This window comes from Crocuta crocuta, unplaced genomic scaffold (assembly GCF_008692635.1).
Source record: "Crocuta crocuta isolate KB4526 unplaced genomic scaffold, BGI_CrCroc_1.0 scaffold170, whole genome shotgun sequence".
Taxonomy (NCBI): domain Eukaryota; kingdom Metazoa; phylum Chordata; class Mammalia; order Carnivora; family Hyaenidae; genus Crocuta; species Crocuta crocuta.
Window position 1 is genome coordinate 8,609,139 of NW_027527853.1, and position 19,831 is coordinate 8,628,969.

Below are 19,831 nucleotides of genomic sequence, written 5' to 3' on the forward strand. Positions count from 1 at the left end.
AGATGACCTGGCTTGTCTTTTCTTCTAAGTCCTCTTCATTCTATTTCTGAACCTTTCATTGTGAAAGTATCAGTGTATATGTATGGGGTGTGTGTGTGTGTGTGTGTGTGTGTGTGTGTGTGTGTGTGTGTGTGTGTGTCTGTGTCTGTGTCTGTGTGTGTGTGCATTTCCTTTGCCCAGAGGTCTTTTTCTTTGCAAGGAATGTGATTTCTGATACTTGGAAGTCCTGGATAGTGATGTCTTTTATAATATCTGGCACATAAACCTGGAGTGTTAGGACATTTTTAGACTAAATGTTGTGGCTATTCTAGCCATTTGTTTTCATAAACAGCTCATCCCAGAAAAGAAAAATACATAAGGGCAAAACCATCTTTGAAAACCTCTTGGCTCACCAAATACTGAGCTGTTGGAAAGCTTAATACCTAGAATATAAATTCTTCTCCTTCTTTTACATTTGGCTGGAGGCTAAGTTCTAGGTTGAAGGAAAGTAGCAGTGTAAGTACAGTCTTCTCATTCTTGCTCATTTCTCCTCTTTCTTTTCTTCAGTGCCCTAGTGTTGAATATGCTTAAGTTAAACTCCTATACATCAGACTCATTTATATATTTGGAGTGTATGTATGCTTGAAGTCTGCATGTGCTAGCTCTTTCCTCTACTTACGCTTTCATTCAAGGAAAACTCTTTACTCTCTCTGGCAACACACCCTTAGCAGTGAAAGAAAGTAATTTGCACTGAAAACTTTATTTGATGACATCATCAATAAAAGCATCAGTGTTCCCTCCTGTAACAAATATATAATGAAGGAAAGAAGCAGGATATTTGGTTTTGGTAAAATAAGGGTTGGTTGATTATGTGTCATAAAAAACTATAGATTTGAGGGGCGCCTGGGTGGCTTAGTCGGTTAAGCGTCCGACTTTCGCTTAGGTCATGATCTCGCGGTTCGTGGGTTCGAGCCCCGCGTCGGGCTCTGTGCTGACTGCCAGCTCAGAGCCTGGAGCCTGTTTCAGTCTGTGACTCCCTCTCTCTCTGACCCTCCCCTGCTCACGCTGTCTCTCTTTCTCTCTCTCTCTCTCCTAGAAATAAATAAAAAACATTAAAAAAAAACCTATAGATTTGTTTAAAATAATATGGTATTGAGTCTGATTTTTCTTGTCTGTATCATGGATCTTGTGTTCTTTGTATGAGGAGTCCTAGAGTTGAAAAAGAAGCTCTTGGTTCTTACAGGTGGAAGCTTCCATCATTTCCATGATGGGAAAGTTCTGGGCATGAGTTCATTGTTTACAAGAAGGTTGATATCTTTATAAGAATGTAGTGGAGTCTTCATGATGACTTTTAGCGAGAACAGGTTTATTTACCTCCATGAACAGATTAGGACACTGGTGATCATAAAAGTTAGGTGAGTTACCTACAGTTTTGGTCTAGTGGGACAGAACTGGATTGGATTTCTGGTCTTTTACTTTTTGTCTTGTTTATTTGCCATTGTACATGCACATGTAATCCACCGACTCTTTCCGACACAAATCACATTATCTTCCTATCTCATTATTTCTCATACGTGCATTGTATCTGGCCAGTCTTCCACACACATGTATATATTCACACACATATCCTCTCTCAGTGTCTTTTCATTGCGAGAAGGGACTACTTCAGTCTTCACCTTTGTTCTGCTCTAAGATGTAGGCACTTTGAGGAAGTTCTGTGGCCAGTTCCTTGTTCCCTGAAACACTCCGCACCTTATCCTCTAGAACAGTGCAGTATTACCAGACATAGATTTTTAAAAATTGCCTTGGTGATGGAATCATTGTCTTGAGATCTTACTTCCTAATGTCCATAGGGTTGTCACATCAGTAATGAGAAGTCATGGTGCCGGGGGACAATTGTCTCTAAATTCTTCTTACAGAGGCTCCCTACCCTCCTTGTCCTGTTGGTAACCATTCATGTTAGCTGTCACCCCTAATTCATATACAAACAATTGCCCATGAAGACTTGGAGACATCTGGATTGTTTGAGTGTTGTACTCTAGAACTATGGAAATAACTTGGGGTAGTGTCTGTAGAAAATTGAGGACTTACATCAAGGACACTGATTTCTTGATAGTCTTTTATGCTCATTGGCATCTTATGTGGCTTGTCTTGTTTGGCAAGGCATTGGATCTCAGTTTTTTCTCAGTCATAGTAAAATTACCGTGGAACCCAGGACTGTCACCAAAGGCTGAACGTCTTGCATATTATTTTAGGTTGTATCCTTAAGTTTTCAACTTCAATTGAATGGACATCCGGTCCACTAATATCTAACTATGCATTCATTGTGGACTAGGTTCAATCTAGGTTTTTCTAAAAACACCGAGATGTTGGAACACCACCTGGTAGGTTTGGGCTCAAATAACTGAAATACAGATCCAAATGGGCTAAATATCCATCAGGTAAAAACAGCATGTAAAATAACATTTGTGACAGAGGGGGTAATTCTGACCTGGGAGTTCAGGGCAGGCTTTTGAGAGAAGTTGTCTCTGGAGTGAAGTCTTGAAGAATGGATAGTATTTGGCCAGGAGGAAATGAGGGGGAAAGAGGTTTCAAGCTGCATCAGGTCCATGTACTTCATCTGCTACTCACTTTGTGGTAACAGTGGGCAGCCCCCCTTCCTGAACTGCCAAGGGTTTAGCCAGAAACCACAAGGGGATTGTGGCTGGTAGCAAAGACCTGTTCTCAGGGGCTAATGGGAGAGGCTGAGAGGGGCATAGCTGAGCCAATTAAGCTTAGAGGAGAAAAGTGTGAAGACAGGGCCAATAGTGGAGCTGTCATGAACAGGCAGCAGCCAAGAGGACCGGAGATGGGGCCAAGGAAAGCAGCCCCAAGGGAGAATTGTCAGTTCAGAGAATCAGTGCCTATTGTGCAATCAAGTCTTTTTTTCCCTATTTAAACCGTGTACTTAAAAATTAAACCATACTTCAGGTGGTAAAAATTTGAACAACACAGAGATGCATAAAATAGTCTTTTTCTCCTCCCTTCCTGAATGCCATTTCCACTACCCAAAGTTAACCTTGTTATTAGCTTCTTCAGGCCTGCGCCGCCCCGCCCCTGCCCCTCAAAATGTAAGAACCTTATATCCATCTGTAAAGCATATTATTATTCTTTTCCTTGACACCAATAGGATCATATTATACACACTCTTTTGAACTTTTTTTTTTTTTTGCTTAATAATATCTCTTGGAAATATTTCCATATTCAGCACATAGGCTCAACCTCACTGAAAAATAACAGCTTAGAATTCCATTACAAGGTTATATACATACTTTGTTTAAACACATTTTTAAAAAAATGTTTTATTTATTTCTAGGAGAGAGAGAGACACACACACACACAGCGTGAGCAGGGGAGGGTCAGAGAGAGAGGGAGTCACAGACTCTGAAACAGGCTCCAGGCTCTGAGCTGGCAGTCAGCACAGAGCCCGATGCGGGGCTCGAACCCACAAACCGCGAGACCACGAACCGCGAGATCATGACCTAAGCGAAAGTTGGATGCTTAGCCGACTAAGCCACCCAGGCGCCCCTTAAACACATTTTTATTGAAGGACTTTTATATTGTTCCCTGGGTTTTGCTTTACAAACAGTACCACAGTCATGATCCAGACCACTTTAAAATCATATTTCAGCACTTGCCTTATAACTGACGATACTGCCTTTACATGTAAAGTTTACATAAAGCTTAAAGTTGTCTAGGCCATTAAAGCCATCATTCTCATTTATTTACTCTCTCTTCATTAATGTGTGTTGAGTACTTATTTTTTTTCTTCAAGATACCTTATTACCAAACGCACTCTCTATTTTAAGAATCACATTTCCTTGTGAAGTTATGTGACATTCTATTTGTAAACTGACAGCTTGACTTGGAGTTGATAGTTGAAAAGCAATTCTTGATTTAGATGTTCAAAGAAAACCTCTAGCTGGTAAAACCTAACTTTTCTCAGGGCACATGAATGGCTTAGTCAGTCGAGTGTCTGACTCTTGATTTCAGCTCAGGTCATGATCCCAGGGTCGTAGGATCAAGTCCTGTGTCAGGTTCTGCACTGAGCATGGAGACTTCTTAAGATTCTCTTTCCCTCTTTCTCTCCCTCTCTTCCTCTCTCCCCCATTTACTCTCTCTCTCTCTCAAATTAAAATAATAATAAATAAAATAAAAACTAAAAGTAGTACATGCTCAACAACAAAAAAAATCAGAAAACAAAAGGAAAACAAAAATGATATAAAAAAGAGCACCTGGGTGGCTCTGTTGGTATGTGTCTGACTCTTGATTTCAGCTCAGGTCATGATCTCATGGTTCATGAGTTTGCGCACCACATTGGGCTCTGTGCTGAGGTCATGGAGCCTGTTTGGGATCCTTTCTGTCTTACTGTCTCTCTGTCCCTCCCCCACACTCTCTCTCTCAAAATGAATATTTTTAAAAAGTTATATTTTAAAAAAATGTATTTTACTTGACATCTTTTGGATCCAAATTAACTTAGTTGCAGTAGATGTCTAGAGTCCTGTGGAATTGGGGAGCTCTTTTAACAACAGCTGAATTCCTATAAATAGTAGCTAATGTTAGCTGAGTACTTGCTCTGTGCTGGTTAACATTGTTCCAAGCAGTTTTCATTTATTAAATCATTTAGTCCTCGAAACACACACAGAGGTCAAATAATGTATCCAGATTCACATGGGTAGTGAATAGGCTGCACTGTCCACTGGGTCACTTCCACATTGATGTACTGGATAACTTCATCAACCAGAGGACCATCTTTCCCAAATACCAGATGTTGTCAACATCTAGCTCTATAGGAGTGAGAGAAGAAGTTTTATTTTTTAAGATTCTTTTTTTTACAATTTTTAAATGTTTGTTTATTTTGAGAGAGAGACAGACAGAGACAGAGGGCAAGCGGCAGGGTGGTGGGGTGGGCAGAGAGAGGGAGACACAGAATCCCAGCAGGCTCCAGGCTCTGAGCTGTCAGCACAGAGCTCGATGTGGGACTTGAACCATTGGACCATGAGATCATGACCTTAGCTGAAGTCAGATGCTCAACCGACTGAGCCACCCAGGTGCCCCAAGATTTTTTTTCTTTTCAAGAAATCTCTACCCCCAACGTGGGGCTCAAACCCACAACCCCAAGGTCCAGAGTTGCGTGCTCCATCAACTGAGCCAGCCAGGTGCCCCTTGAGAAGAATTTTAGAGCAGAGTGGCAAGTTGGAGACAGTAGGCATGTTGGCCGCTTGAGAGAAAGTATCTTTGAGAGTGTTATTTTATACAGATGACATTTGCGTGATAATTTTGTTTCCTTATTCTTAGGAACAGAGCCTATCAACCACTGAAGGATGTTAAGAGTTGTTTGCTACTGCAGCACGGTCTACTGAATGCATTATGACTGATCCAGTTATGTTTATGAACTGCTCATTTCATAAATGAGGAAAAGAGACCCTGAAAGACTAAAAGCTTTATCCAAACTCTCAGTTACTCAGTGTGGGGATCAGCGATCAGGACCGAGCTTTCCTGATGCATCAGATGCACAGATTTTCCAAAGGACAATAAAAATTATTTCTGGAGTGAGCAGCACATGTGCTCCCGATAGCATTTATTTTCTTTAAGGTCATGCCTGTGTTTAGAAGCCATAAATCATGGAACTTGACCATTTGAAAGGTAGTTTACCCTTTTGAGAACAAGTAAGAAGCAATACTTGTCTTTTGAAAGTCCTAGTCAATCAGAAGTATTTTTGTGGTTATTAAATTTTGCCTCTGGCGAGCCTACTCACATGGTTAGATAAGAATCTCAGGTGTTATTTTTCAAGTTTGAGTGATATGACTAATCAAGTCAGTTAGGAAAACCATCAATCAGAAAACTAAATAGCAATAAAACAAGATAATAAAAAACTTATAATAGACAAACATAGTCACACAAATATTAAATCCCTCAGAGTGGTTTTGTGAAGAGAAGAGACTGACTTACAACCCCAAAGTGTCTTCTTATCATCTGGGGTGCTTTTTTCTTAGTCACCCCATGATCTTTCCCATCTCCAGCTTCCTCATCTACCTCTCTGATAATTCATTCTGTCAGCTTATGAATTCAGATTCTTCACTTCTCTACTTCACTGTATCTGACTTCACTTCCTGGTTAGCCACCATCCAGTCTTCCACTTCCCTTTCTCATTCATGTCCTTAAAGTTGCTGTTCAACCTTTTTTACTTCCTTAGCTTCCAGTCACTTCTTTACCAATGCTAATCCTTACATCCTTCTTTCTTTCCTTCTTTCAATACATTGAACCTTGAATAATATTTAATGAACACCCAAATAATGATCTTTTGGATTCAGTGCAGATATGGTGTTTGCTGTGACGGAGCAACAGTCTAGTGGGGAATACAAACAAATTGCCATATACCTGTAGTGTGGTAAGTGTCCCACATGTCATAGAAACACTTAAGAGAGGTATCAAGCCCAGACTCAGGTAGTCAGGGAAGCCTTTCTGGAGAAGTTAACTATTAATGTTTATTTTTGAGAGAGAGAGCGAGCGCAAACAGGTGAGGGGGCAGAGAGAGGGAGACACAGAATCTGAAGCAGGTCCAGGCTCTGAGCTGTCAGCACAGAATTTGACATGGGTCTCAAGTTCCTGAACCATGAGATCATGACCTGAGGCAAAGTCAGATGCTTAACCGACTGACTAAGCCACCCAGGAGCCCCTGGAAGAGTTGACTATTATCTTTAGACTAAAAGAATGAGGGCAGCTGAGGGGTGCCTGGGTGGCTCAGTCGGTTAAGTGTCCAACTTTGGTTCAGGTCACGATCTCAGTTTGTGAGTTCCAGCCCCGCATCGGGCTCTGTGCTGACAGCTCGGAGCCTGGAGCCTGCTTCGGATTCTGTGTCCCACCCTCTTTCTGTCCCTCTCCTCCTCCTCTCTCTCTCTCTCTCAAAAATAAATAAACATTAAAACAAATTTTAAAAAAAGAATGAGGGCAACTGAGAGAGCAGCCTAGAAAAGAAGGAAAATCTTTAATGCTCAGAGGTGTGAAAAAGTATGGGTGGTGTGTTGAAAGTAAAGGAAAGAAGTTCAGTGTGACTGAAGTGAAGAATGCACGGTAGTAGGTTGGGGGAAACTCTGAGAAGGGTCAACTCATGCAGGGTGTCAGAAGTCATGTTAGAAAGTTTGAAGAATCAGGACCTATTTTGTGTTCTACTAGGGTCTCTCTGACCATTGCATGTATAATGTACAGAAAGCAGCCAAGTGTGAATTCAGGGAGATGAGTTAGGAGGGTTTGGGCTGCTGTCCAGGAGAGAGGTATTGGCATGAATTATGAATGATAAAGGGAATGGAGAGCTGTGAAGGCATTTGAGAGATATGTATAAAGTAGAATAAGTAAAACCTGCCCATAGATTAGATCAGTGGTTCTCATCCAGGCTGATTTTGACCTCGAAGGGACAGTTGGCAATGTTTGGAGACATTTGGAGGTGGAGGCCAGGGATGCTGCTAAACACTATATGATACACAGGACAACTCCCATAACCAAGAATTATCTTTGTTAAAGATGGTGACCAAAATGTCAGTAGTAGTTGGGTTGAGAAACCCAGACTAAGGATAACTTGACTATTTGGATTATGAAGCTATGTCCAAGAAATTATTATTCTCTTTTAAGTTTATTTATGTATATTGAGAGAGAGAGAGAGGGAAAGAGCATGCATGGGCATGCACAGGTGAGGGGCAAAGAGAGAGGGCGAGAGAGAACCCCAAGTGCTCTCTGCACTATGAGCACAGAGCCCGGTATGGGGCTCCATCTCACGGACTGTGAGATCATGACCCGAGCTGAAATCAAGATGCTTAACTGACTAAGCCCCCCAAAGTCCCCTTCATGGAGTTTTTGATTTGCTCTTCAGTGTTGTTCTTAGTAAAGAAAAATGAAAATGTTAACTTACTAGCATAGTTTACCATTCATCTTTACATCCTACAGTACCAGTTTTGAACACAAATGTGAGTGTTGAATTCACATGCAGAATCACTGGAGCTCATGCATGCATATGTATTTCATTTCACCAGAACAGGGAAACCCTGCACCAAAAAAACTCCACTGTTTTCACTTCGCTTCTTGATGTACGCACTTCTGTCAACATTCTCTATCTTCCACTTCCATGAGTAAGAAAAGATGGAGAAGAAAAGGAATAGTGGGTAGCCCTGCCTTTCTCTTTTCCTCCATGTCATGATTTTCAACATAAGTGGTTGGCTAGTAAAGTACAGAGACATAACCTGAGTAGGAAAGGATCTAGGAATCCTCAGTCCTTTGGGTTTCTTAGAACACCATTGCTTTCTTTCTGCATTTGAAGCAAGTTCTGGTTTGAAAGGAAAGCACAGCCTCTCTCAGGAGTGAGAGCCTTCCTCGCCTACTCCCATGCTTATTCAGCTGTAGATGTAACATAACTTACACTCACTCCGAGTCTCACTCCGACACATTGTGAGTCTACCAGGGTTTGCGTGTCTAATACTACGTGTGTCCATGGGAAGGCTGAGAGTCGCAAACACACATTGTGTGTGTATCTCCTCTGCTTGTGTGCATGTTCTATCGTTCCTTTGGCCTTCGCTTGCAAAACACAAATTCATCTAACAGATGAACTTGTTAGAAATTTTAAGACCATGACAGCTGAAAATTCTATGCTTCTGGGTGCCAGAGTATGTGCGATTGCAGAGGGTGCACACTGGGAAAGCTGACCCTGCCTAACGCGGTTGTCCTGGTACTACTTGATTCTCCTCCTTTTTCACCATCACCCACCTTCATATCTAGCAGCCACTAGAGAGGGGAGGAAGAGAGAAATAACAGGTTACCGCGGGCTGCTGAACATGATGGGTTAGATGGTAGCCCTATCCAGAGAGATGACCTCCTATCTCACCCCACCAAGACCTGATTCTTCCTTGGCTATCACCAAGTACTAAAAGCTCCTGCGCTGAATTAGGAAACTTAAAATCTGTATGACATTCATTCCAAGTTGTACAGTGATACAAATCATTGCTAAGACAGAATCATTTATGTCTTTTCTTCCTGAGTAACAATTTTTCAGTGTAAAGTTTCTCTGTCTCTGTATGTCTCCCTCTCTCTTTCTCTCTAGAGTGATTATTTATAATCTCACCATTCACATATAATGACTGGGTACTTTTTAATTTTTTCTCTTTATATGAACTATGACTTTATCAAAACAAACCTTACTATATAAAGTACTTTGTAACTTACTTTTTAATTAAATATTGTTATTGTGAATTTATTCCCAAATCAATAAATATGTATCAAATCATCATTTTTTTAAAATTTTTTTTTAATGTTTTTATTTATTTATAGAAGAGAGAGAGAGAGAGAGAGCGTGAGCAGGGGAGGGTCAGAGAGAGAGGGAGTCACAGACTGAAACAGGCTCCAGGCTCTGAGCTGGCAGTCAGCACAGAGCCCGACGCGGGGCTCGAACCCACGAACCGCGAGATCATGACCTAAGTGAAAGTCGGACGCTTAACCGACTAAGCCACCCAGGCGCCCCTCTAATCATCATTTTTAATACCTAGAAATGTTTCATTTTATTGATAAGTCAAAATTTATTTAGCCAATCCCTTATTGATGGGCAAATAGGTTGGTTATAATATTTGGCCTTTATAAATATTTCTCAAATATCCTTTTATGTGTATCTATTTATTGCTATTAGTATCATCATAATAGTATGATTACCTTTTTTTAAAACCTAGAACTGAAATTGCAGGGAGATGCATAACTCCTTTTTTGAGAGAGAGAGAGAAAGGGAGAGAGAAAGCAGAGAATGGGCAGAAAGAACCCCAAGTCCTGACATGGTGCTTGATCCCATGAATTATGAGCTCATGACCTGCGCCAAAATCAAGAGTGGGATGCTTAACTGACTGAGCCACCCAGGCGCCCTGGGAGATGTATAACTCTTAATTGTCAAATTTTAAGGTTGTGGGGGCGCCTGGGTGGCTTAGTCGGTTAAGCGTCGGACTTTCGCTTAGGTCATGATCTCGCAGTACGTGGGTTCGAGCCCCGCATCGGGCTCTGTGCTGACTGCCAGCTCAGAGCCTGGAGCCTGTTTCAGAGTCTGTGTCTCCCTCTCTCTCTGACCCGCCCCTGCTCACGCTGTCTCTCTCTCTCCTAGAAATAAATTTAAAAAAAAAAAAATTTTAAGGTTGTGTAACAACCCCTTAGAAGCCACAGATGTTAGTGAAATATTAAGATAAATAAGAACCCATATTCTTCACTGCCATTTTTTTCTATAAAACCTTCCCTACAGCAGTGATCTTCATGTCTACTTGGCTCCAGGAGCCCTTCTGGTGGATGGATATTACTTCTTACCCTTTAGAATGGCTCAGTAGCCATTGGGCCATTCTGACTTCCCACTTACTATGGTCCAGCAATGTACCACTGAAAACCAATTATACCAGAGACTCAAACAGCTGGACCAGAATTTGAAGCTGTGATTTTGATACATGTTCATTCATTTTTCCATATAAAATGCTTGCACTGTATCTTTCAGATGTATTTCCATTTTTTTTGTGGAGTTCCAGACATACTTCACTCAGGATTATGCACAGACAGCTTGGATCCATTCCATTGTAGACTGTGTGACCATGCTCTGTGGTGAGTATCACCAGGGATAGACAGTTGTTGGTTACTCTTGAGCTGTACATGACACTGGCCTTCCACTGCTTCTGTTTACCAGCTTTTTCCGAACGGAAGGGCTTTGCTAAGAATTGGCTAAGACTATATAAAAAGAGAAGACCAATCCTACCTTCAGGCAAGCCCAACCAGACATGCCCTTGGAATGAATGGTCTTTCCTGATGGCAGATAGAACAGGTAGTTAACACTCTCAGAAAGACATATACCGTTTGGTTCTCGCATATAGAGATAGGGTGCTGGGCATCACAGGACTCATCCTGATTTGGGAAACAGTTAATCATACAGTATATGCTTGACCTCTCTTTTCTAAATGCTATGGTCCCTTATTCTCCAGTCATGAAAACGGTCATTGGATAGAACTGTGAGCCCTTCCTATACGATCTCCTTAAATGAGTGCCAACAATGTGTACCTTGCATCTCAAGTCTTGTTTTTATTCTGTTGCCTTCCCAGAGGTTCAAAATTTGTCTCATGGATTTTGTTTTTCATGCACAAGTCTTCATTCTTAGAGAAGTATGAGGGAAGGATAGGATTGTGCAGTCATGAGATAAGCACACTCACCATCACTATAATTTCATTCCGGAAACCCCAAGGGTACTGTAGAGGGTGTATAGAGTAGTCTCAAAATTCATGGAATCTCTCAATCCATCTATGTAGTAGAGGAACGCTAACCTTGAGATTTTTCTTTTTGAACATTTTATACCAAAGTTATTTAATGAATGTCTTAGAGAGTTTCTGACACTGGGACAAGGTGAAACGATCTATTTGCAGTCTAGACCCATTCAATCATTTCATTTAAATGAATCCTTAGTATTAAAAAAACAGGCTATGTTTTTGTGGAAAAAAGAAAATACCATATTATTTAATGACATAAATAACATCAGCTGATTCCATTCTAGGTATTGATTCATACTTATTTTTAGGAAAAAAAATGGACATACTTGGGAATCAGTTAAATTGTGCTAAAATGTATTTCCTTTGTTGGGAGGAATTTGAGAGCAATTCTAGGACTAAGAGCAGGTTTCATGAGAAGACTAAGTTGACTCTGTCTACTGATAACCCTGGAAGGTCTTACGGGATCAAAAAAACAATATCTTTGGGTTTTCTACCCTGTTTTTATTTTAATCAGTAATACTTGGTTTTCAGGGTCATGTTATTAGTCACAGCCTTTGTATGAACATGCCAAGTGAGCCATGTTTGTCTTTGTCAGATGACACACACAGGTGACTCATTTCCCTCACTGTTATCTTTTGGAGAATATTTATAATCCCCAGAAGAGGACTAAATGGCCTTTGGTGACCAACATGATCACAATGACTGCATGATAAAGCTGGGTCATATTAGATTTTAAAACTCAAGGACTGGAGGCCATGCAAGGACTTGAGGCCTGTTGTATCCAGTTACCATGTACCCACCTGGTTACCTACCTGGCAACACCAGTCATATATAGGACACCCACTGGGGACGCTTTTCATTGAGTTTAGTGTAAATTGAGTTTACACTTTTCATTGAGTTTAGTGTAAATTTTTCAACTTTCCAATAGCCATAGCAGCAGCAGCCTGGAGAATTAGATATATTCTCAGGAGATTTGCTCCTTCCTGTTCTCCAGAGATTATATATACACACAGCCACTGTTTTAACTAGACAGGAGACATCAGGCTGATGACTGGTTCTATCACATACATTTGAATCAGGCCCCAGTTTCAACTTGACCAATACAAAATTATATTCCACAGATACCCAGAGAACTTGCTCTTCTGATCTTCTTACTAGGAACGCTGGTCTCAGCATGAGTTGTTCCATAGAAATAATTCTCAGGCTGTCCCCACATCTCTCTTGCCATCAGTCTGGCAGGAGTAACAGGCAGAAATAACCCTGAACTTGGTGTCAGGTGCCCTGAGCTATACTTCTTGACGATCTTGGACATGTCACGTTAACCCTGAACTTCAATTTCTCCTTGGTCTATTCCAGCTTTAATTCATATGCTATAAACCTGGAAGCCAGCACAATTATAACACATTGTTAAACCACAAATAGAGTGAGACCAACGAAAATGTCACTACAGATGTGAGGCATTTTCCTCGATTTTCCGGGTTTTGATTTCTTATCCACAGGGTTTCCTAAAGCCTGAAAACAGTACCTTATTGTGGAATGGTCTCCTTCCTTGGCCTTTTCATGCATAATACTACTGGTCACACAGTGTTGCCCACTTTCCTTCTCTAGCAGTTAACTGTCATAATTATTGCTCACGGTGCATGATTAATACTATATGAAACATACAAGGTACATCCCTGTGTAAGTGACATGCAATTTAAATAAGGAGCTGATTCACTATTTTAAAAGCATCCCCAAGCCTTGGAATTGTGACTTATGCAATAGAATGGAGAAGCCGATGGGGCACGGAAATACAAGTCAGTAGAAACGATCCTAATTCCAGCTTTCCCACTTGTTCTCTGTGTGACCATAGACAAGTTATTTCCTCTCTCCTCAGTTTCCAAATATGTAGAACGGGCGGGATGGGCTTGATGCTGTAAAGGTCAATCATTCTCTGCTCTGTCAATGCAACACCACAGCCTTTTCACAGTGCCCTCAAGGCCTCTCTCTTGAACCTATTTATTATTGTTTTTAAAGCTCCACTTGGGAGTGTTGTCAGTAACCATTTATCCTGTCAAGTGGGAATCATGCTGGGTGGCTTGCTTGCATCGACTGGTCTCATCTTGAGCTCATTTGCCACTAGTCTGAAGCATCTCTACCTCACTCTGGGAGTTCTTACAGGTAAGGGCGCTTCATACCACTCATCTCCCCACCCCCTTCAAGTGTTGTCAAGCACCTGAACAGAACTGTAATCCATAAAATAGTCATCTTGTTAGATGCATAGTTTAAATTTTTTTAACGTTTATTTATTTTTGAAGAAGAGAGAGAGACACAGCATGAGCAGGGGAGGGGCAGAGAGAGAGGAAGGCACAGAATCCAAAGCAGGCTGCAGGCACTGAGCTTTCAGCACAGAGCCCAACGTGGGGCTCGAACCCCTGAACCGTGAGATCATGACCTGAGCCAAAGTCAGATGCCCAACTGACTGAGCCACTCAGGTGCCCCATAGATGCATAATTTAGTTGACCTGGCTAATGCCTACCTACCTAGCAGTTAAAAGAGCTGGAAATGCAATTGATTGCACTTCTATAATGAAAATGTATCACCACTTGGATTCAGCCACATGATATAAGTAACTGCTGGCTTCCCCTCTGGCAGCAGTGGGTGGCTGAGATTCTTACTCAGAAGCAATGAGATATTAGCCAGGGCAACATAAATTTTCAGCAGCCATCATTCTCCCAACATCTTTGCCAAGACACTATCTGCACTTGACCTGAGTTGTCCCTGCTTTATAGTGAGGATCATCGTCCAATAAATGAGGGTTTACAATTTAAAAAGAAAGCCTCTCATTGTGAAGATTCTTACACTATACATTCTCTCTCAATGTGCTGGAAGTATACTTCAGAGAATTATAATGAACCCTGCAAGAAGAGAAGTAATCTATGTGCATTCCATTAATCACACCTAAGGGGACTGCATAGCATCAAGGTGGGGTCAGTTGGTGGCACTGGAGGGGCATTTTGCCCCATCACTCAGAGGGATACGAAATAGCACTAACTCAGTCTGGGCCATAGGGGTAGAATGATCTGGTCAATGAAGGACATAGACTCATAGTGATTTTATAAATCTGGCTCTGTCTGCTAAAAAAAAAAAAAAAAAAAAAAAAAAAAAGGTATCTGTCCCATGTAACCCAAAGGGCCCAACTGCTAGAGTGTCCAGTCATCCCAATTTACCAAGGAGTACCCTGGTCTTAGCACTGAAAATCTTGTATCTGGGAAACCCATCAGTCCAGGCAAATCGGGATCATTGGCCACACTGCAGAGCAGGTGGGAATAAAGCTAAAGGTGGTTCTGTTTTTCCATTTAAATGCCATGAGTTCAAGGTTTTACACTGCTCAGATTTTCTTGACTTAAAAGGAATAGAAGCTGAAAATCTTTAAGAGGCTTTCTGCTGACTTTAAGGAATATGTTCAGGTTTCGATGTGCACATGCTGTGTTCATGTGTAAACTTGTCATGAAGTTTCCCAATTATATGAAATTACTCTGGAACTTTCATGGGATCATATATGCTATTTAAACCCAAATTCTAGAGCGGTCAGTGAAGAGTTGAAGTAATCCTCTGGATAACTTAGGATAAAAAGAGGCATGGGGCACCTGAGTGGCTCAGTTGGTTAAGCGCCCGACTTCGGCTCAAGTCATGATCTCACGGTTCGTGGGTTCGAGTCCCGTGTCGGGCTCTGTGCTGACAGCTAGCTCAGAGCATAGAGCCTGTTTCAGATTCTGTGTCTCCCCCTCTCTGACCCTCCCCTGTTCACGCTGTCTCTCTCTCTCTCTCTCAGAAATAAATAAAACATTTAAAAAAAATTTGTTTAAAAAGATAAAAGAGGTATTGGGTAGGGAGAATAAGTTTCCTGGGTCAGCATTATCCTGATTTTCTAGTTCATTCAAATTCTGTTTGTGTTATGGTCTTTAAGCTCTTCATTTCATTTTAAGAAGCCATATTTTTTTAAGGTTTTCTTCCAAAGAAGAAAGTCCTATATATATGCTATACTTTCCCAAACTGTGAATGACTTGTCACGGAGATTCCTCTTCAGTTTGGTATAGAAAGTAGTTTTAAAAGTGTTTGGCAGAAGACCAGATTCTCTTTAATCCAAGTAAATGTATTCTGAGATATTTTGTTTTCTTGGCTGTTCACAGTGTACCAGCGCTCATAGACTTCTCTTCATCCTTAGGTCTCGGATTTGCACTTTGTTACTCTCCAGCCATTGCCATGGTTGGCAAATATTTCAGCAGACGGAAGGCCCTTGCTTATGGGATCGCCATGTCAGGAAGTGGCATTGGCACCTTCATACTGGCTCCAGTGGTTCACCTCCTTATTGAACAGTTTTCCTGGCGGGGAGCATTACTCATTCTTGGGGGCTTCGTTTTGAATCTCTGTGTTTGCGGCGCCTTGATGCGGCCTATTACTCTTAAAGAGGACCATACAGCTCCGGAGCAGGACCACATCTGTAGAACTCAGAAACAAGACTTTAAGCGAGTGTCTCCCTGTTCAACTTTGACTAAAAAATGGGTGCAGACCTGCCTCTGTTGCTCTTTGCAGCAGGAATACAGTTTTTTACTGATGTCAGACTTCGTTGTGTTAGCCGTCTCTGTTCTGTTTATGGCTTATGGCTGCAGCCCTCTCTTTGTGTACTTGGTACCTTATGCTCTGAGTGTCGGAGTGAGTCACCAGCAAGCTGCCTTCCTTATGTCCATACTCGGGGTGATTGACATTATTGGCAATATCACATTTGGATGGCTAACTGACAGAAGGTAAAATCCGTGAAACCACAGCTGGTGCTCTACCAGGGTACTCTCAGCTTTCCCTCCTTATCCCCTTACCCTGTAGAAAACCTACACCTGAGGGATGTTTATGGGTTTTCAATATCTGAAGGCAACCCACCTGTTGGTTCTTCTAGTTACTGGTTGGAAACCTTTTCCCGGAAAGAGGTAGATAGTAAACATTTTTGGCTCCGTGGGTCGTATGATCACAAGTATTCACTTCTGCTGTTGTAGCACAAAACAGCTATAGACAATATGTGAAGAAATGAGAGTGGCCATGTTCCTGTAGGACTTTACTGTGGATACTGAAATGTTAATTTCCCAAATAATTTTTACATGTTGAAATAATATTGTTCTTTTGACTTTTTTCCCCAACCACTCAAAAAGAGAAAACCCTCCTTAGTTCACAGATAGTGCAAAAACAGGTGGTGGTCTAGAGTTGGCCATAGTTGCCTAAATAGTTGTTCTAAATGGTTCAGGATAGTGGGTATGTGTAAATTGCAGAAACCTGTGGTAACTACAAGTTCTGTAATTTCATTCCATCCCAAGTCAAGTCAGTGCTCAGGCTGGGTGTTGTGGTTTAAAAAAACAAACAAGAAAACAAAACAAAAACAAACAAACAAATAAACACAGAGGCCGGCTGGCAATGGAGAGAGAAACAGAATTCAGTCCAGGCAGGGAGATCAGATGCAATGATAACACATTATTTGTAGCCACATATTTGTGTTTGACAATGCAGATAGCAAATACTTTCAGTATGATTTTAGGCTTAGAAACTCAAGTTATAAGAAACCTACTAAGCAGTTTCTTAAGCTAAGGCTTACTGGTTGGATTGAAGAGAGTGAGATACTCAGATTCTCTTCACACTTGAGCTATGACCTGGGAGAGCAATCAGCATGTGGCTTCTCACATTTTATGTCTTTGGTACTTACTCAGGGTTCAACAGCCATTCTCCAGTGCTATGAATATAATATTTAATATTAATTCCAAAAATTTAATGGTTAAGGAAAAGCAGGGAGAGCTGGGGTATCTATCTTGACAATCGATACAACAAGAAGCAGCCCAGTATAGGTTTGATTGAGGCATCTCTACTCAGGGTTGTACAAGACCTAAATTCTTGTGCTGACTCTGCCCTTACCATCCCTGTGACCTAGGGAAAATCACGGATCCTCAGATCTTTAAGGGTTTTCATTTATAAAACAGGCCAGTACAATATTTTTCTGTTGACCTCTTAGCATTTTGTGAGGCTCAAATGAGACTGTGGGTTGAAAAACATTTGTAAAGCATAAATGGCTGCTGATATTATACTGAGTCTTTGAAATAAATGGTATCAATGATGATGAGTTTGGAGCTAAAGAGGGAAAATGTAATGGAAGTACCACTGGGGAAGTCTTGAGATAAGACTTAGTCCTAGTACAAGACTGACATAAGCTCTGGTAAATCATTTTAATGTCTTCATATTCTAGCCTCTTCCTTGTATAACTTGGGTTATTGACCATATATGATGTACTAGATACCCGTGGATGACATATCTGAACAAATCTAATATAGACTGCTAGAAAATATTAGTCTCCTGATACTTGACATGTTATTTAACAACTATCCTTAGGGTAACCGTATGAGATAGGTAACCTTCCCATTACACAGCTTAAAGAAATTGAGATTAGAGTTAAGCAGTTAGTAGGTAATAGAACTGGATTCAAACTTCTGCCTTTCTAATTTTAGAGCATATTTTATGCCACACCATGTTTCCTGGGAAGATGAATTATTGTGTTTTTCTATACCAAAAGAAAGATAGATAGACAATATAGATAACACATCATGGGAAGCCTTCTCTATAAATAACTGCAATGCTTATCACTGCATGGCCATGGTTCTAAATCTCTTTGATAGAAGCTGTGCGTTCTGCACTCATTCTTGGTCTTCAAATCCACAGGTGCCTGAAGAATTACCGGTATGTCTGCTACCTCTTTGCCGTGGGACTGGATGGGCTCTGCTATCTCTGCCTCCCAATGCTTCAAAGTCTTCCCCTGCTTGTGCCTTTCTCTTGTACCTTTGGCTACTTTGATGGTGCCTACGTGACTCTGATCCCAGTAGTGACTGCAGAAATAGTAGGGACCACGTCTTTGTCATCAGCACTTGGTGTGGTGTACTTCCTTCATGCAGTGCCATACTTGGTGAGCCCACCCATCGCAGGTAAGTTTCCAGAGAGATCTCCCAAACACCTCTTCTGTTTGTCATACTGATGTGAAAACAGTCAACTCACACACAGACCATGAGTATTGGAAGTTAAGTTGGGAAGAATGAAAGAGTAAAGGATTCATGAGCCATCAAAGTATCATAGTCTCACTTATATCCTTGTTTTATCATTTTCTTCCAACCAAGTGGGGACTTTAGCCTCCTTGGAAAGAAAAAGTCCAAAACTAGGGTCTTGATTCCATTCCACACTAATGATGGGAGCAATGGAATGGAGCAGCTGTTGAGACTTATAAGTGAGGCACATTAGGAGGGAAATCTGGAGGGAGTACAGGATTCCACTTGGGGATAGTGGGCCATGAGGCTGAAATGGTAAGTGGGTGTCATAGTGGAATGCCTGTCAAAGGACCTAAAGGGGCCCTATATTCTTAAAGACTATGGGTAGTACTACAGTTTCTGTGAAAAGGGGTAATGTGGTAAAGAAAATAGTTTAGAAGATGCAATCTAGCAATTGATCTGATACTTTAGGGGAGAAGCAGTTAGGATTCCATTCTAATAGTTCAGGAGCAAACTGATAAAGGTCTGAACCAAATGGAGATGAGCTCTGGGGGCAAGGAGAAAGTTTTGGGAAAAAATAGCAACTGAATTTAGCATGTGGGGGTGAAGGAAGAGAGAAAATTCAAAGATAATCTAGAAAATAATGGCATGGTAGAAAGAAATAAGGAAGTTGGAAAAAGTAGCTTTGCCAGAAAAAGAATTAAAAGTTTAGAAAGCATCAGATATCTGAAATACCCAATAAAATATCTAACAGAGCTGTTTAAGGATGAAATCTGAGCTTTAGAGGGAGGCCAGATTTGGATTTAAAGATTTGAGGATCATCGGATAAAGCCTTTAGGATGTTTTGTAAACTGTAAAATGCTATAGAAATTTAAAGCATGATTAAACAAGTAACTTGACAAATATTTATTGCTTGTGTACACCAGCATTGCTTTTGGCGCTACCATGGCAGCAAACAGGTCAGAATCCCTCCCTCCTCCCTAGAGTAAGTGGTCTGGACCAGAGTTTCTCAAGATGAGGTCATGGGACCCCCTACATCAGAATCCCCTGGGGCCCTTGTTAAAAATGCAGATTCCTTGAGTCTCCCGTCGTGATCTGAATCTTTCCAGGAATCTACATTCTCAACCAGGTTTCCTGTTATGCTCATGCACATCAAAGATCAAGAATAATGGGTTTCCATTATTACCTGCCTAAACTAAAACTGAAAGAGTGAAGATCTCTGAAGAGAGACAAAAAAAGAAACGAGCCAAACATTTTCCTAGAAGGAAAGAGGGGAATTTTTTGAAGAAGGCAGGGTTTCTGCTTTAGCTGCTGCTGTGAATAAACAGTTTAGAATGATTTCCGAACACCAGCCATTGCTAAAGCAGCAAACTAGGGGAAACCGTGGTTGCTTCACAGCTGCAGATAAAAATTCCTGGTCGGGGTGCCTTGGCGGCTCAGCTGGTTAAGCGACTGACTTTAGCTCAGGTCATGATCTCATGGTTTGTGGGTTCAAGCCCCGTG

At 41.2% G+C, this 19,831-nt stretch overlaps 1 protein-coding gene across 1 annotated transcript in view; it reads left to right on the plus strand.

The window, feature by feature from the left end:
- The window catches only part of SLC16A12 (solute carrier family 16 member 12), an 85,477-nt gene that overhangs the window by 61,316 nt on the left and 4,330 nt on the right, over positions 1–19,831 (plus strand). The window contains 4 exon segments of the mRNA XM_077780024.1: positions 10,523–10,626; positions 13,296–13,439; positions 15,487–16,066; positions 18,012–18,271. Of these exon segments, the coding sequence (XP_077636150.1) occupies positions 10,523–10,626; positions 13,296–13,439; positions 15,487–16,066; positions 18,012–18,271 (1,088 nt within the window).